This window comes from Stegodyphus dumicola, chromosome 5 (assembly GCF_044657685.1).
Source record: "Stegodyphus dumicola isolate Sdum_Otavi_A_Nest chromosome 5, ASM4465768v1".
NCBI lineage: Eukaryota > Metazoa > Arthropoda > Arachnida > Araneae > Eresidae > Stegodyphus > Stegodyphus dumicola.
In genome coordinates, this window is record NC_140772.1 from 205,854,507 (window position 1) to 205,873,527 (window position 19,021).

The 19,021-nt window shown below is 33.8% G+C and overlaps 1 protein-coding gene across 1 annotated transcript in view; it reads right to left on the minus strand.

The window, feature by feature from the left end:
- The window catches only part of LOC118201391 (polycomb group RING finger protein 1-like), a 59,114-nt gene extending 58,951 nt beyond the window's left edge, over positions 1-163 (minus strand). The window contains exon 1 of the mRNA XM_035373496.2: positions 5-163. Coding sequence (XP_035229387.1) covers positions 5-13 — 9 coding nt within the window. The 5' untranslated portion in view covers positions 14-163. The remainder of the gene's footprint in view (positions 1-4) is intronic.
- Between the last annotated feature and the right edge of the window lie 18,858 nt (positions 164-19,021).

Here is a 19,021-nt window from a genome sequence, read left to right on the forward strand (position 1 = left end):
TCACCAACTCCATATCCTAAACCAAAATACATTTAAAGAACGATAAGACAGCATATGCTGCTTTCAACACAGATCGGTTCCATTCCATCGCCCTATCAGTATCGTCCTAATTTTATGATCGGTATCGTCTGGATAGAAACCGCTGTTGCCAAAAGGAAATTTAAGAACTTAACCATTATCCTGTGGCTTTGTTTCCCTTTTTTTTATTCTTGCACACACACACACACAGATCGTATTTTATTCTCGAGTATCAAGATGTAGAAACATCTTTTTACTCGACTTCTGATAAGAATCGAGTAGGAGGAGAAAGAGTAGGGTGGAAGGAAGTGTGGGAGGCAGAAAAAAGAGAGTGAGGTCCGCACTAGCGGCAGCGAAAAAAAGGGGGGGGGGCAAGTTCAATGTCGTTATAAGATGTAGCCGCGGGTGGTAAACCGCAGAGTCAGTTTAGCGTAAATGAGTCAATTAAAGTTGTGATTCTTATGTGGGTAGGATGTCACAAGGTAACGATGTTTTTCTCTGGGATGCGGGGAGTGTCTGAGAGTGCTAATAAGGCTATTACTGTGGGTTTGTACTGAATAAAAGAAGTTGACCGCTAATCGTTTAATATACTCTTGAATAAGTTCGATTCGAAGGTCTCTGTGAATATAGATGTTTGGAATATACCAAAGAGCATTGATAATTTCTAGTAGAATTTTATTTTGTAGAATTTGTAATTGTTTAATATTGGTTTTAGCCAGAGTCGTAGCTAGGGTTTTCAGCGCAGTCGTAGCTAGGATTTTCAGTCGTAGCTAGGTTTCAGGGACAAATGAAGATTTCGCGCCCCCTACTGCTTGTCAAGGATGGAAAACATTTAATTCTAAAATGTCGAAACATCAGTTTGGCGCCCTTTGGATTCTGCGCCCGGGGACAGATGCCCCCTCTTGCCCCCTCTATCTACGCCCCTGGTTTTAGCTGCATGTCCCCAGATCGGTGCTGCATAAAGGAGGGCTGGGCGAAGTATGGAGCGATATAGAATTAATTTGTTTGTAGTATATAAGTTGCTTTTTCTACCAAGAAGAGGTCGCATAGTAGCTGTGGTGATTTTAAATTTGTGTACTACGGACCGGAAGTGGGTTCTGAAGGTAAATTATTCTTACAATCCGCTCTTTACGCAAATCTTCATCCTTAGGAAACAGGTGAAAGGAAATCTTGTTCTTTTTACATTTGTCCTTGAAACTTATTTGGACAACTGTACGCACAACATGCAGTAAACATTGCAGAGTCGTAGCTAGGGTTTTCAGCGCCCAGGGACAACTGAAGATTTCGCGCCCCCTACTGCTTGCCAAGGATGGAAAACATTTAATTCTAAAATGTGGTAACATCAGTTTGGTGCCCCTTGGATCCTGCGCCCAGGGACAGATGCCCCCCTTGCCCCCCTCTAGCTACGCCCCTGAAACATTGTCTTAGAAACTGGAAATGTAAATAGCAATTTAGTGTAGTAATGTAATTGGCAATTTATTAATTTTATTATTTTTAGCAATACTAAAAATAATAAAACTGTAATAGAAAATCATAAAGTAATTAACTATCAAATCAAGGAGAGAATTCATACATAAATATTAACAATCAAAACATGGAAGAGCATCATGAAAATAACAATAAAATATAACAATTACGAAAATTATAATAACCAAATGAACGAACAGTTAATTAAAGGGTGAAACAATGATTGAAGAAAAACGAGAATTTTATAAACAATTTTAAGTAAACAACATTTTCGACAATTTTGACGCAACAGAACAACCTTGTTTGTGTACATTAAGGCTCTCTAGGGATCTCTAGGAGCTCTATCAACAACACTCAGTTGGAAAATTTAATCAAGAATCAAGGAAGGATTCAATTCAGGGGCGTAGCTAGAGGGGGCAAGGGGGGCATATGTGCCCGGGCGCAGAATCCAAGGGGCGCCAAACTGATGTTACGACATTTTAGAATTAAATGTTTTCCATCCTTGGTAAGCAGTAAGGGGCACGAAATCTTCAATTGTCCCTGGGCGCTGAAAACCCTAGCTACGACTCTGGTTCAATTACATGACTCATAGGCTTAATGCCTTTATCCCTACATCATCAAAGATTAAATAATTACCATCAAAAAGAGGGTTCGGTAAAGAGGTAAAATTTAATGTCGAATTGTCAAAATAACAAAAGGTAAACTGCCATAAACAGCAAAGAAATAAAAAAATTGAAGGACGTAATTTAATAATTTTGAGATCGAATCAGAGTCGTAGCTAGGGTTTTCAGCGCCCAGGGACAACTGAAGATTTCGCGCCCCCTACTGCTTGCCAAGGATGAAAAACATTTAATTCTAAAATGTCGGAACATCAGTTTGGCACCCCTTGGATTCTGCACCCGGGGACAGAGGCCCCCCTTGCCCCCTCTAGCTACGCCCCTGGTTCGAATAAAGAGCCAGAAACAATTTTCAAGGGTTACATCATGAATTTTGAAAAGATTTGATATTTTCGTGACCAATGATCTTGTGGTGCTAACAACACGAGAAAGGAACCACTCGCGAAAGGTCATTCATGTCGCGCGGGCAAATGGTTCGGGTCTGGGTAGGGAAGGGAGCGGGGAACTCGTTAGGCGAGTTTAGATTTAAAGTGACAGGACCAGAACTACCTCTGATGAGAAACATGAGATAAATAAATTAATAGCTTTAAGTGTTATGACATAATAGTAATAACTTAAAGAATTCTCTTAAACAGATTGACAAGAAACCTTTTAGCAGGAAACAAAGAGGAGCGAAAAGCTATCTTGATTGGGTAACAGCTTTTTCATGTCGTAGTTGGCTTCGACAAAGTTGGTAGTGCTATCCGAATATGTAGGCCGATGCTATTCGCACCAGCGGTAGGATTAGCCGCTTCAGCTATTTGCACCAACATTAGCCACGCATGCGCTTTGAGTTGTCGGATCCATCATTTGAAACGAATCGAAAAGATGGAAAGTACGCGAACTGCCAAAGTCTGTTGTAGTGAGTCTTTTTTTTTTTAGTTTACCTAAGACTCAATCAAAAGCTATCTTGATTGGGTCTTAGGTAAACTACCGCTCTATATGCAAATGTTGAAGTACCAGCGAAACCTACAACAGCCTTTTTGTCGGTAGTAGCATGTAAAGCATTCTTTCTATCTTAAGGTTTTCTAAGTCTTTTAAGTTTGAAACAAAACGGTTCCATTCACTGGCAAACGGTTCAAGTAATTCATCGTCCCAGTTCAATTTTATAGACCATAGTTTCAGAAGGAATATTTTTGCTTTACAAGTGACTGGCCCGATAAACCCAATAGGATCATACAGCCGGACTATGGGCGAAAGGACATCTTTCTTCGTAAAAGATGATTTGTCTTGGAAAGCAACTTTAAAAGTAACGATGTCAGATTCCGGCTGCCAGATTATGCAGAGAGTTTTTGTAAATTCAGTGGCATTAAAGTGAACTCTCCTTTAGATTCTAAAAGGTCTAATATGGTCTTAACGTTAGAGTTCCATTTATGTTAAGACATTCCACAACTTCTGAACATCTTTAAGATTTTATTCTTTAACACTTTAACTGCTTAAGACGTGTTTAAACGTTTTTGGAATTTCTTTAAAAATGCTTAAGACGTCTTTACACGAATTTCAAATCGCACGAAAAATGCTTAAGACGTGTATACACGAAGCCCGAATTTCGCGAAGATTGCTTAAGACGTGTTTAGACGACGCGATCTGGTCTTCCTTCCCCTACCTTTCTGCAGGCGGCTGTCAGTTGACACAAAGGTCTTAATAGGGTGTGAAGTCTCTTTGAAAAGAGCACTTTAGGAAAAAGTCCTTAGAGTGAAATATCTTTGTCAGACAGCAGGTATGTATTATCTGTGTGCCGACTAAAAGTTTGCGAAAGAAGATAAATCGTTTTACAACTGTTTGCATTGTGGTACTTTATACAAATGAAAGTCAAACAGGATCCGACGTTGTTACAGTATATTGCCGAATTTTAGTAGAAACAAGAAAAAATAAGAATTGTAACGGAGGACGCCTTTATGCCTATATGTTATAGAATAAAATATTTTATTTTTGTATTGAAAAATGATTACAATTTCTGATTCGTCAGGAAAAAATATAAAATGTTGCAACCAGCTTTCTTGTTTGCCTTCGTATTTCAAATGCGCGTTATTATAATGGTATATTCTTCTTTTTACAGTCTTAAATGTTAAAACTGGGCTTTCAGCATGCCTGAGTTTTGTACTCGTATGTGTGGCTCTATGCTCCGTAGAAATGGCGAACTGACATATAAAAATTATATGAATGTTGAAAGGAAGATATTCTACTCGAAACTTCAACTAAATGGAATAAATGAATACGCCGAAGGAATTTCAAGAAATATTAGTTTTAGAAATTTTATTATTAAGATTTTAAATCCAAAATGTTTTGAAATATAAAGAAAAAAATATGTAATCCTTGAAACACTTTTGGAAAGAAATCTATTGATATAAAATCTCTTAAAATTAATGGAGTGTAAATGAATTAAAACAGTTAGTGTACGAAAGGGTTAGATACACTCCGCACAAAAAATTACAGTCAGAAGATCAATTACTTAAAGATATAAATTAATTACATTAAAAGAATTTAAAATAAATTAACATCTGTCCAAATGTCAATGCTAACAGCAATAGCACGAATGAAAGTTATTCTTTAAATTCCGAACTTAATTCATCCGTCGGTACGCAATGATAGAGTCTTTGCGATTACTTTTCTTATAGATACTACAAAAGGCCGCCAACGAAGTAGCGGTAAAATCGTTGAATACAAAATAGTTTGAAGCGGGTTCAAATCCTGACGAATGGATTACCTGCATACCAGTTTTAGCGAATTTTTGCTGCCCATGTTTAATGTGAATATCAGCCAATTTTAGTTAGCTTTTCATGATGACGTGCCTTGACTACGAGTCCTCGCTCGGGTTGTGTTTGGTTTGGCTTGTTAGATTATTAAGCACGTGAAGGTGATCTGTCTAAGGGGAGGTATGCTTTCGTGACAGATTTTCTAAGGGAAACAATCTCGCACTACAAAAAGTTAAAACCACAAAAACGCCCATGCAATCAGCTTGTTCACGGGGGTTTGAATGCAGGTCAAACTACCAGTATGTTAAGAGAAACGATTTCAAGAATGTGAAATTTTGAACTTTTCCGTTATCGGACAGCCCACCAGCGACTGAGCGGAGTCTAACGGAAGAACTGGTGGTTCTGTCCGGGGTTCGAATCCCGGCAAACGGGCTGGTTGCCAGGATGATATTCTTAGTTTTCTATATGTGTAACATGTATGCAAGCCAATTTCCGTTAGGCAGTCCTCGAACGAAGGCATCCTTCACCTTAGGCAAATAACCATCGAGTACTTTGCCATAATTAAATAAACCTTTATCCATAACATGCTTTAAATATTTTTATGTTGTAAAGTTCATGCGCCAAAGTTAACCCCCGTTGAATGAAATATGTTGTTTATTTTTTCTTTGTTTTTTATAACAACAATGTTCTTGTTTTCAGAATCTGAATTATCAATAAAATTCTTTTAATAATATGCAATTCTATTTTTTTTTTTTTTTTTTTTTTTTTTTTTTAGTCCAAAGGGATTTCAGTTCCGAAGGACTATTGCTTTCGTTTTGGCATTTTGCGTCGGACTCATAAACGTCGGTTCACTTTTCAAACTGTTGCCACAAAATGTTAGAGTCCTGCATTATATTTGAAGAAATTAAATAATGAAAAATCTGCATAAATGATTGTCTATTTCTCGCATTGTGATAAAACAATGGTACATAGAGCCATCGAATTTTGAATGACGAAATCCTACTGCGAATATGGGCATCTGAAATCCCAAATTTGGAATTTGTTTTATTATAGATTTTATATTTTGTAAAACTTTAACGAATTTTTGATTTACAAACTCAATGCTTTAAAAGCGAGAAATGGCAACGTTATATAGAAAAAAAAAAAAAAAAACTTTTATCTCCAGCTCGCGAGACTGTGTATATCGGAAATTCTAAAGATATGCTTAATTTAACATTATTTTGCGATATTGCTCTTGAACTGAATTTTATGGTTTAAGTGCAAAGAACATGATATTTAATAAATAAAGGTAACACTCAAAACGTTAAAAAAACGCCCCTTTAGACGTAATTTAAAATCTGAAAAAATTTCAGATTTTTTTTTTTTTTTTTTTTTTTTGTTTAGTGAAAAATTAATTTAAGCGACAAATTTCTTACATTTAGAAAAATTTTCGATTTTCGAAACGAGTTGCTGTCAAAAGCGCATCTTCTCGTTGCTGCATATATTTATTTAAAGCAAACTGCTTGGCGCGTGTGCTTTTATATATTTGAAAACATTCAGAGAATTTTCAACAGGGAAATAAAGTTATTAATTTTACTGAATTTTGTGGATTCTTTGTGTTTTGAGGTAAAAGTCAAACCATCAGATGTGTGACAACCTTAAAATAAGGGTATATATAATCAGGATTTTGCGGCCAGACATTCCCAGCGAAATACATTACAAAAAATTATCTATGTAGAATTAATGTATATTCCGTTTAGTATTTTAATTTATCAGTGTTATTACACATCAGTTTATCAGTGTAAGTTATATCGAGTTTTAGTTGTGTTCGATATAAGAATTTTATTTGGTTTATATAAATCCGATTCGTTTAATAATATTATATTTATTAAATACTATTTATTAGGTTTCCAAATCTGTCAAACCCAATCAATGGCCTCCTGGCTAAGATATCTGATTATCGCTATTTCGACTCATATTCGAACCCAAACAAACGAACTGGTTGAATTTTGTGATTTCCCCTATGTGTAACATGAACATGAGTACGTTTTACTTAGAAAGTCGTCCATGGAGACATTCATTGCCTTCGGCTGATAGGTCTCGTTTCCTTTGCCATACTCAAAAAATCTAAAAATTTTTCAAAAAGACTAACAGATGCATATAACAAAATAAAATTAAGTAAATGCATATAAGAAAATAAAATTAAGTAAATGCATATAAAAAAAAACTGAAGTAAATGTATATAACGAAAAAAAATGAGGTAAAAACAAATTTTCAATAATTTTTCAATACAGTAGTTTTTAAATTGCTTGTTTTCAAATTTTATTTCATTTTTATGTATGTACTAATATATAGTGTATGTGTGCGAAAGTGTGCTTGTTCGGCATATCCATATATATTAATTAAATGAATCTGATTTGAAAATGCATGCACTAACGCACTATTCTCGTAATTTGAAAAACACTAAAGTATTGTCTGAGAAAAATATTTATAAAGGAAATTAAATTTCGTCTCCTTACTCGGTGCTGTGTAAAAAATTTAAATAAGCTTATTAATTTTTTTCTTCTCTATTAAAAACAAATTAGTTTCTTTTCATCTATATATGAAAAATAACAAAATCTTGCTGTCAGAATGGAAATTCTTAAAAATATAAAACTCGTTTTTTTCGAACAAAAGTTTCTGAGAAATTTTTCTAGGTCAGCAGGTAGTAACAGGACCACTGACTGCTTTGTTTGAAAATCCCGATGAAGTGGATGATCTTACCCCCAAAAGGTTTTCTTTAACAAAGCAGATACGGTCCAAATGACTTTGCTGAGAAGCGTTCGTATTTGAATAGCTTGAAGCTTGAAAGCTTGAGTTGGAAGACGTATTGTTCTCGAAGCAGTCAGTCAGACAGCAATAAAAGTTGTTATAGATATTTCTCTCTCTCTGTGAGTTCTTGAAATCTTGGAATGGGTGAAAGTTTATTTTGTTTTACATATTGTTGTGTGCGTACGGGTTCGTTATGAAATGAATGCACAAGTCCGATGAAAAATGAACAAAAATTTATTATTATCACAACAAAAATGCTTAAATTTTCTCAAATTATCATGCAGTATTACAATATCTCACAGTAGTTATCTTTTAACTACTCAAATGTCCAATAGAACGTAATTCAAAACAGCTAAAGAACGCTAATCCGCGAATTCGCTACAATCAACAAGAGCAGTTTTCTAAACAACAACAAACTAAGCAACTAACTACAAACTGAGATGTTTTCCGCCTTTTATAAGATTTTAAAATCACGCGCTAGAATTTTCCAGTACTTTCTCGAAATCAAAAAGAGATATTTATTTATTTAATGCACGCGCTCTTGTATTTTCAATTTTCCGGCTTAGCTTTCTTTTAATATTCGTCACGCGCTGCACTGCGCGAGAAATAAAACCATTTAATTTATAATTGAACTACCATTAGCTTTTTAAATACCAAATTCTTAACAATATATAAGGAAACTGCATGTAAAGCAAAATAATTCAAGGCACCCATTGTATGTTAATCATTGTACGTCCCCTCAGCTCTTCGGTTGGGTATTAAGAAAAGAAATTCCTATACTGCTTTTGTATTACTTGTATAGTGAAAGATTTGAAAAAAATAGCTTCATATGAAAAGTTTTTCTCCGATGAACGAATACAGCTGAAACATGTTTCTGTCTTCAAGTATATCCACAAAACATGAAATAGTATTGTACTCTTTTGTATTCTATTGCATTTTTATATTACTTCGTGGTAAATTTTTTGATTCTTAAATTTCTCTCTCTCTTTTCTTATAATACACAAGTACTCTTTCAAATATGGCTGACCTATGAACCTAAATTTTTATACTATAAAATTTTATATAAAAATTAGCCGTAATCATTAGACACAGCTTTGTGTATATTATATTCTTGAATACATGCCTGCAATTAAATACTAAGAATACTATTGATAAAATTCGTGATATAATTAATAATGAAAATACTGTTTAAGCTAAAAACCGATTTGAATCTTTTTTTCATTATAGGGTAACATGAGCCAAACGATTTTCGTTAGAAATATACAATTATGCTAACTTGACACATCAGATAGAAAATATTTTATCGTCATCATCGGCTATGATAAAAGATTTTTACGCTTAAGATTTTGGATTATGATAAAGCACACAGGACCTATTTGTCTAAGGGAAAGGAAGTCTTCAAGGTAGATTTTTTTTTTTTTTTTTTTTTTTTTTTTTTTTGTGAAACAAACTGTTAATTCACAATCAATTGTACTTATGAAAAACCTCTAAGAATCCCATGCAGCCGCTAGAATTTACCGGTGCTCAGCTATCTTAACACTTGGAGACTAGTTGGCTTTCTGAACTTATGCAATATCTATCTGAATTTGAATATTTGCACAAAAAACGAGCAAAATAAAATGACACATTGTAAATAGTACATTTTACTGAAATCAAACTTTCTTTGAAAAAGGAAAGTTAATTGTAAGGAATAAGATGGATGCGTTTAATTAAACGGCGAGCAATAACAGCGCTGATCATATGTTTCGTATAGGAAATCATTTTCTTCGTGTTATCGTATAACGGAAAATATCCACAGATTATATTTTACAGTTTTTAAGAAGTCATGGGTTATCTGCTTTAAGAGAACACCTTCGTGGGCAATTTTCTAAATAAAATTGGCTTGAATTCACGTTACGCATCGAGAAAATCATAAAGACCACAAGCAGCTAAACTGTTCGGTTGCCAACAACAAACTACCAACATCCAGCAATCTTATTCACTCAACTATAGTGAACTTAAACTAATGTTTGTATATTATTAGTAGTATTAAAATAACGAAAATATTTATTCTAATAAAAATGTTTGTTTGAATATCCTCCCTAGTAAGGTATTTCCTTTGGTTGGAGATTTGTCAACAATAAATGCTATGTTCAAACAAGACATTTATTTAGAGCATAATGCTTCAAAAATGTATGCTGGGATCCCTAGAAAAAAAATATCGCCGGAAAATATATCTCCGAAAAAATATTTAATTATTCATATTCTTATGATTAATTATTAAATAATTAATAACTTTTATAATTATTAAATGAAATGCTTATTTATACTTTACCAAATGTACAGCAACACTCTTTCTTTACAAAAATACCATATTGAAGAAATTATAGGGCCCACCAGCGGCCGAGCGGTAAAGTCGCTGAACACTGGTAGTTCGGTCCGAGGTTCGAATCCCGCGAACGGGGCTGGCTGTATGGGCGTTTTCGTGGCTTTCCCCATGTGTTACGTTTATACGAGCCAGTTTCCCTTAGAAAGTCCTCCACGAAGGCATCCCTCCTCTTAGGCAGATAGCCCTCGAGGCTTTGCCATACTCACACACACACACACACTGAATAAAATATATTGTAAGCTAATAAGTAAGAATATTGCTTTGTTTAATTAAGATACAATAACAAGAACAAACATTAAACAACTTTGCCGAACAAACATTAAATTGGAAGTCAAACAACAAAAATCAGCGTTATATTTTCAAATTTTTACAATCTAATTTTCATTATATCTTATCTCGTTCATTTGCGCTTTTGCAGCTGAAGATGATGGCTCGGTAAAACCATCGAAACTAGTCCTGTGAAAATTTGAAAATATAACGCTGATTTTTGTTCTTTGACTTCCAAATTAATTGCTTTGTTTGTTATTAATATGTCTCATCTTTCCTATTTCAGATAAAATTTACTAGTGTTTCTTGGACAGGAAAGCAAGAATTTTTAATTTGAATCAATAAATTTATGATACACTGAAAACGGTTTCAAGTTATAATTCCCTTTCTGAATATCTTGAATGTATATGAAAAAGTAAAATGCAAATTTAATATTAATATTATCACCCTTAAAAAACACCCAAATGTTTCGCTTATTACTCTCTTAAAACTACGTAATAATTAAGGAAAAAAGAAATTATTAAAATAATTATTAGTTGCATGCAGTTGAAGAATATAGGAAAATGCTGAAGGTTTTAAAGATTTTTAATTAATGACAAAAATACAGAAAATCGGAAATAATATGAAATGTTTCAGCAATATCTCAAAAGGAAAGTTGCACCAGATATTTGTCAGAATATAATTTTAGTGATAGCAGTTTAATCAGTCTGCATTGAAATTCGGTGATAATCAGTGACATACAGATTTAGGTTACTTAGGTTAAAAATGCGTAATAATTTAAAATTTAACCGGGTAAATTTTAAAACCAATTTATTTGAAAACTATCAGCTTCGCTGAGAGCCTTCGTCTGGCTTTTAAATGTACCGGGAAAATGGCTGAAGGGAACTCCAAACGTTAAATTTAAAAACTGCGTAGGATTTTACTCTGCAGAACAACTTCATAAAAAAAGTTATTACGTATAACAAAATTAAAATGAAATAAGCAATATCCCTTAATGCAAATATTAATTATCCTAATAAATAAATTAACCAAATTCCCTTTGCAAAATCTTAAGAACTCAAATGGTATAAAGGAGGTTAAGAACTTTGTTTCCTAAAAAAATCAGTCAAAACTTTTCAATATCTTAAAAACATTAAAATGAGCAATAAATAAAATAAAGGAATGCAAAAAACAAAAAATTCTGAAAAGCAAAGTATAATTAATGATATTTTATCTTATGTTTTCAAGGGAAAAATTACAATGAAATAAGCTATATCTCTTAATACAAATATTAATTATCCTAATTAAAAAATTAACCAACTTTCCGTAGAAGAACAAAAATCATGAAAAACTTTTCAATATCTTATAAACAGGGAAATAAGCAAAAAATAACATGAGAGCAACTCAAAAAACATAAAATTCCACGCAGAATTTTACTCCCCAAAACAACTTTATAAATATATTATATTTATATAAAAATGACAATGAAATATATCAATCTCTTAAAAACAGTGACATAAGAAATACGATGAAAAATTGTTGCCAAACCCATATTTCTAAAAGAATGAAACTATTCAAAATGATGCGATCTCATCAAAAATCTATCAACAACAATAAGACAGGAAAATTATTGCCAAAATCACATTTTTAAAGATGTGAGATGTGAGAAGTGTACTCGGAAGCTTCATTTAATTTTTTTTTTTTAAATACAAAATATTATCCTTTTTCCAAAATTCTTTTTGTAAAAGCATTGGCAAGGATGAAAGTTTAACGTGTCCAAAAATCAAAGAAAAATAAACTGTACATTTTTAAAAATAAACTTCTTTAGAAAAAATCCCATTGAAAAAGTATTACGCTCCGTTTGTTAAATAAATTCGTATTTAATCGATTTATTGAAACACGAAATTTATTTCAAGTTCGTAAAATAGCTAAGTGCCTACGTTTCATGACGATGTAAAAATGGAGTGTGTAGAGTAAAATCTCGCTTTCCTATAGCCTTTTATGTTTCAAAATGACACGATTTCGTCACAAAACATGAAATAAAAAAAATTCGAATTCGAATTTCGAAAAAATCGCTTGGAAGTGCACTGGCTCTTGTGTAGATGTACCTATGTACCAAATTTCGTAGCCGTGGGTCTATTAGCTTACGCGCAGCGCGAACGAAAGGGACACACACAGACAGACTCTTTCTTTTATTATTTGTAGAGAAGATATGTAGAGATAAGATTGTTTAAGGGAAGGAAACTTTTAAGTTTCGCAGCTGTACCCTGACCCGTAAGACGGTCAATCACGGAGAGTATAGCCTTTTGCAATTCTCTTGAGAGCTCACACCTACCGAACAATATCTATAGCAATCAATCTCACTTAGCGGAATCATTGAAGTAAAATTCTGGAAGGGATGGGAAATAACAAAACTGCTTGACAATTTTCAGAGGTTTAGGGTTATTTTCGCGACATTTTACGGGAAGTTCGGTACAAAACTAGCGACAGTTTTAAAGGGATTCGCAGAAAATCACTCGACAGGCTAAGGGTTAATTCAATGGCAGACTCAATATCAGGGGCTCGTGTTACTATGTCCTCCATATAGACCGCAGTGGCTAATCGCTACGACGGTGCGAATAACTAACATGCTATTCACACCACCCACGTTCGCGCATGCGCACAATCAGCCCAGGTACCAGCATTTTACGCCGATTTCCGTAAGGGAGGCGGTAGTGAGAGCGAAGGTTGTTAACCCTAACTCAGCAATAGAAAGTGTTGTTAATAATTCACCAGCAAGAGAATAATTTGCAAGTAATAATTATCTGTTACAAAGACGACGTCAATCTATATACATGATAATGTTCAGGAAATGATTAGATAAAATAAGGATTTAATTATGGTTCTAATTGCCAGCGAAGACGGGTAATTAGTTAAAAAAATCTTTAGTGTATTGACAAAAAGGCTACAGAAATTACTTAAATTCTTTTATTTAACAGAGGAATTTTTATGCAAACTTAGACCCTATTCTTATAGCCTAGGACTGTCAGAATTTATTGTTCAATAATAAAACTTTCTGAAAATGATAATATTCTTATATATTCATCACTTTTTTCAGTATCCACACAGGTTTATACGTTCAAATGCCATATTTCAAAATCAAAGTTATTTATGAAATAAAACCTTACAAAATATGATAAATCATTTGTGTGTGCAAATTTTTAAATCTAAATCTCTTACATTAAATTATTCCTGTCTTTTAAATTATATCCCATTATTTATTTCAATTTAATTGATTAATGTGTTTGTACTAATATTTCAAAGTTCTTTGAAGCACTTTTTGTGTTCTGAAAATGCCAAATATTTCCATAAAAAAATAAGCAGACATACAGAATAATTAATTTAATAGTTGATATAATCGCTTTTAACTTATTTCATGTCTAAATTTTCCACACAGAAATCCTCTGTCTAATTTTTAGTATATTTTATCGAATGAAATTTTTCAAAGAGGTCGAATTAAAGTCTTGATTGTGCAAAACACATCTTTAAAGCTAAATGTATTCTAAGAAGTACAAAAAATGTAAACAAGATTTTGTCCAACCCCCCAAATCAGTCATTTAAACTATTCAAACCGTTCAGGAAAAGGTTAAACATTGCGAACATAAAAATCTGCCCTTTCTTATATATACTTTAATAAAAGGAAATGTGTTCCTTCTTTTTATAAGGAACCCATTTTTCTCTGTAAACTCTTAAAGATCGCCAACATTTAAAAACTTATAAACTACGCCAAGGTAGAAACACGCTTTTTAAAAAAAAAAAGTTCAAGGTTCACTAGAACAGTTCGCGTATGTAGAATCTGTTCCTTTCGATTGGGTTCTATTGACGGATGTGACAACTCATGCGCATGCGTGGTTAATGTTGGTGCGAATAGCATCGTCCCCATATAGATATCAGGTAGAGTCACTTAAGAAGCTTATGAATATTTCTGCTGTTTAACCAAACCTAACTGTTTCATTGTTCTTATAGCTAGAAATGGAGCACATTTAGTATCATACGTAACAGTGTTTAGTCTGAAAGCACTAGGTGAGTCGTCTTCTTACTCTTTACGTAAGATACTCGTACGTAGCCGATCACTTTGCGATGAGTCAATTACAATCTATCTAAATATTTGTTTGATGTCAGCAACTAGTACTATTTTATGTTTACGAAATTGACAATTAAATCAAAAATATCTTCTTTGACTTCTTCTAATAGTAAAATATCATTCACATTTAAGCCTGAAGTAGTAGGGGCTTATGTGTTAAACACAGTACGCAGTTTCGTATACGAGTGTTCAGGTTTGCAAGTTTCATGGTGAGGCAGACAGAAAGTAAAGGGTGGAAGAATTTCTCCTCCAACCCTTTTCATATGATTTAAGCTTTCATAGTCCTTAAAATCTCTATAAAGCTTTTTTAGGTTTGGTTTCTATTTAACCTTTTAATCGTTTGATTAAGACGTTTGTTAGCTATGTTTCTTGAATCACACAACTGATGAAGTGTTTCTCCTCAAATAGGCATCTGTATGAAACGTCCACTGTTGGCTCTCTTATGTGTCTCCTGATAATACAATTCACAAAACTCTTCTGCGTTTCGGAGAAGTTCGTTGGCTATTTCTTCGATTTGAGAAAACTTATGAACGCATGCTTCTAGAAGCTTTCGGACTGAGAGATTAGTCCGCAATATTGATTCGAACTTTTAGTTTCAATACCACTACTAGCAATAAACCCGAAAATTAAATCTTGGAAAAAGAAAGTACTAGACGATCGTATCTTTCGCTCTTTCACTAATTCGAAAAAGAGCTCAGCACCCAATATAAGGTCTATCCTTCCTAGTTTGTCAAAATCTGTATTTGCTGTGTATATGTGCTCAGATATTTTAAGATTTCTTACATTTAATGTGGTAGGTGGTACAAGGTCTGTTATTTTATGTACGACCAAAAATTCTGCGTAAGTTGAAAAGGAAATATTTCAGTTGGTAATAAGTGCCTTAGTTTTAAATTTAACATTTGTCATATTTCAACCTAAGTCACTAACAGGCATCTTTATTGGTTCCTTTTTCAATTTGGCTCCCCAGCGGCCGATCGCTAAAGTTGCTGAACACTGGTCGTTCGGTCCGAGGTTCGAATTCCGCGAACGGGCTGGCTGCATGGACGTTTTCGAGATTTTCTCCATGTCTAGCGTGTATACAAGCCTATTTTCGTTAGAAAATCCTCCATGAAGGTATCCCTCCCCTTGAGCAGATAGCCCTCCAGGCTTTGCCATAATCACATAAACCAAACCAAACTTTTTCCAATTGCAAATTTAACAAAATTTACAAATTCGCTTGACTGCACGAGTCTAACAAACAACGTCTGCATAAATTTTGTGGATTTCTCACCCAAACTAAGTCAGTTGCCCCGAGAACAATTTTATTTTTGTATTTATTTCAAGGTGAAAAATTTTGCGATTTCTTAATTTCCTTTAATTCTGTTGGATATTCTGCATCTTTACACTCGAGAATAAAATACGATCTGTATATGATATTCTTTCACCGGAAGTACTGCTGGTGTCTGAGGCTGATTAGTAAGTAAACATTCCGAAACCTGAGAATGTGGTTCGTTGGTGCGACAAATGTTCTGATTGCGATGCAAAAGCGAATTATGTTTACCATTACAAAAACTACAGGTGTATTTAGATGTAAAATAATTCAACTTGTGTGACATATCTAATTCGTTTAAACACAGTTTCAAAACATCGATTCGCACATCAGCTTTTTCACAACATCGAAATTTTCTATAGGTTTCATTTCTAAAAATAATGAACATTTATATAATGGATGAACGTTTTTACAAAGCACACACTTAGATAAATCTGATTTCACAGCACAATTCTGATTCTTACTATGGTTTTATTTTTGTTAATAACAGACCGTTTGCATATTTTCTAGGCTCTGACATCGATTTCTAAATAATCTATGAAAGATCCTATCAGGCAGATCCAATCAGATTTTAAAGGCATTTCAAATTGACATCTTGACTCATTATCTAAACTTTCTAGTATTAAATTGATTAACATTATATGGGTTAAATGGTTAGGTTTTATTTCCATTAATTTCAGTGCACGTAGATGCTTGTGAGCTCTGTCAATTAAGATTCTCAATTCTTTTGGTTGTTTGGGAAGCATTTTAGGTACCGTTAATAGTTTAGTAACGTGACTATTGATTATTAACCGTTTATTTTCAGATTTGGCTAGAACCGTTTTCCACAGAGATTCATAAGTACTATCTATAGTTTGAATCGCCGTTGCCTTAATAATAAGAACCGACTGCAAATACTTTAGTTTTTATGATTCGGTTAAATTCTCATTGTCATCGACGATTTGATTTAAATTGAGCTTTAAAAAGAAACCATTCTTAGTAGTTTCTGTTGAATTTAGGCAAGGGAATATCTAACATTTAAACTGTATTTATTTGATACTACAACATTATTATTAGAAATGGTATAGTTGCTACTGGCCTTAGTGTCCGATTTCCTTAAAAAGCGTCTAATATTTACTTCAATTTTTTTTTAGGTCAACCTCCATTTCCGAGAAGATTAGTTTCGTACTTTTCACAATCTTCTTCCTTTAAGTTCTTCATAAAATTCGCCTTTAAGTTCTTCAAGTTTATTTGAAATGATTTTAACATTGTCCAGCCTACATTCTAGGTCTGTAGTGTCGACCTTTGGCTCATTATAAGTCACGAAGCCTTCAATAGCGTTATTTGTGCTTTCAGCTACCTCATCTTGGAAGGAGAAGAGTAATATCTGATGACGCCATTTCCCTAACGTTACTAAGTTCTTCAAAACAAAACAAAAAAAAAAAAAAAAGCTTCAAGATTTTTATATTACGCCTAAAAATGGCGTGTTTTTAATAAATAAAGGTGTTTCACCTTTATTGATTAAATATCATATTCTTCGCACTTAAACCCATAAAATTCAATTCAACACAATTATCACTAAACATTCCAAAACAGCACATCTTTAGAATTTCCGATGCACAGTCTTGCGCGCTGGAGATAAAAGTGTTTTTTTTTTTTTTTTTTTTCTTTTTTTTCCGTAAAGTATTGTTATTGCTCCCTTTGAAATCATTGAGTTTGTTCATCAAAAATTTGTTAAAGTTTTACAAGATTTGAAATAGATAATAAAACGAATTCGAGATTAAAAATTTGGGCTTTCAAATGCCCATGTTCGGTTGAAGGACTACGTTATTCAAAATTTCATGGCTCTAGGTACCGTTATTTTTTCACAATGCGAGATATATTCATATATTCATGCAGATTCTTAATTATTTAGTTCTTTTAAATGCAATACATGGCGATAATATTTAGTGGCAACAGCTTGAAAAGTGAAACGACTGTGGTTAATAGCTCTTTGAGTCTAACGCCCTTTCAGGCTAAAAAAAGGGGGGATTTGTTTCAAATATTATCGGAATACTCCTGATCGACGGACCACTGTTGTTGATTGTAATTGCGAAATTACGAAACTAATTTCTTTTAAAATTCATCTTTCATTTATTCATAATCTAACCACTCAATCAGCAGCCATTCATAAACGAAACAAATATCAGTCTATCAAAACATGAGTATCAAAAAAGGAAACTGTATTGGGGCATGCGCTTTACAGGATTCGTTGCTAGGCAACAAGAGTGAAAGGAAATTTCGTTTGGCAGACGTTCATACAGGGTGTCTATAAAGTCTCTATATATTTTTGAGAAATACATTCTAATTCGAATTTCTTTGGAGGCGATCTGAACTAATGCTATCAACAGAGGAAAGAATAGCCATTGTTTGTTCCCGCACATATGGATTAACGTATCAACAGATGCAGGAGAACATCGCCCGCAAATTCAGAAAACAAGCGCCTACCAGAGCAGCTATTAAAGCCTTGGTGAACAAATTCAAGCGAACTGGTAGTGTTAATGAAGAACGCTGAAGATGAAGAACGGTCTAGAAAATCTTTGATATACGTCACAAGTTGAGCAAAGCATACAAAAAGCGATTACGCGTAGCCCCCAAACATCAACACGAAGATCAGCTGGGAACTTGGTATTTCGCATATTACTATTTGGAAAACTCTACTTTGTTAACAAGGATGTCTACTATATTTAAACTGTGCATAAGATTGAAGCCAAGGACTATGCAGTTCGGCAAGCCATGTTTTATTATTTGTTGGAAGCTGTGAATAATGAAAACTTAATGGAGAATGTTCTCTATACCATCGCAACCACATTCCATCTCAGCATCCATGTTAATAGGAATAATTGCCGAATGACGGCTGATGAACAACAAAACTCGTTATGCGAATCTCAGGTAGACATCTAAAGTTAATGTATGAACTGGAATAACTGAATCTAAGCTCTGTGGACCTTTCATGTTTGCAGAAAGGATCATCACTGGAGAAATTGATTTCGAAATATCGCAACAATATCTTGAGCCACAGCTAGTATCAGATGGCATTAATGACATTGTTGTTTGCCATCAGGATGGAGCACCTCCCCATTTTGCCATTATTGTGCGTAATTACCTTAATGAAACTTTTCCTGATAGTTGGATTGGTCGTAGCTCTCAACGGCTTTGGGCTCCACAATCACCAGACGTAACTCTCCTAGACTTTTTCGTATGGGGTTTTGTCAAGTCCAAAGTGTACCGAGTGAAGACTGGAAGCATTGAACAATTAAAACAGTGAATTATGGCTGCTGCAGCTGAAATTACACCGATAACTTTACATAAGGTATTCCGGAGTGTAGT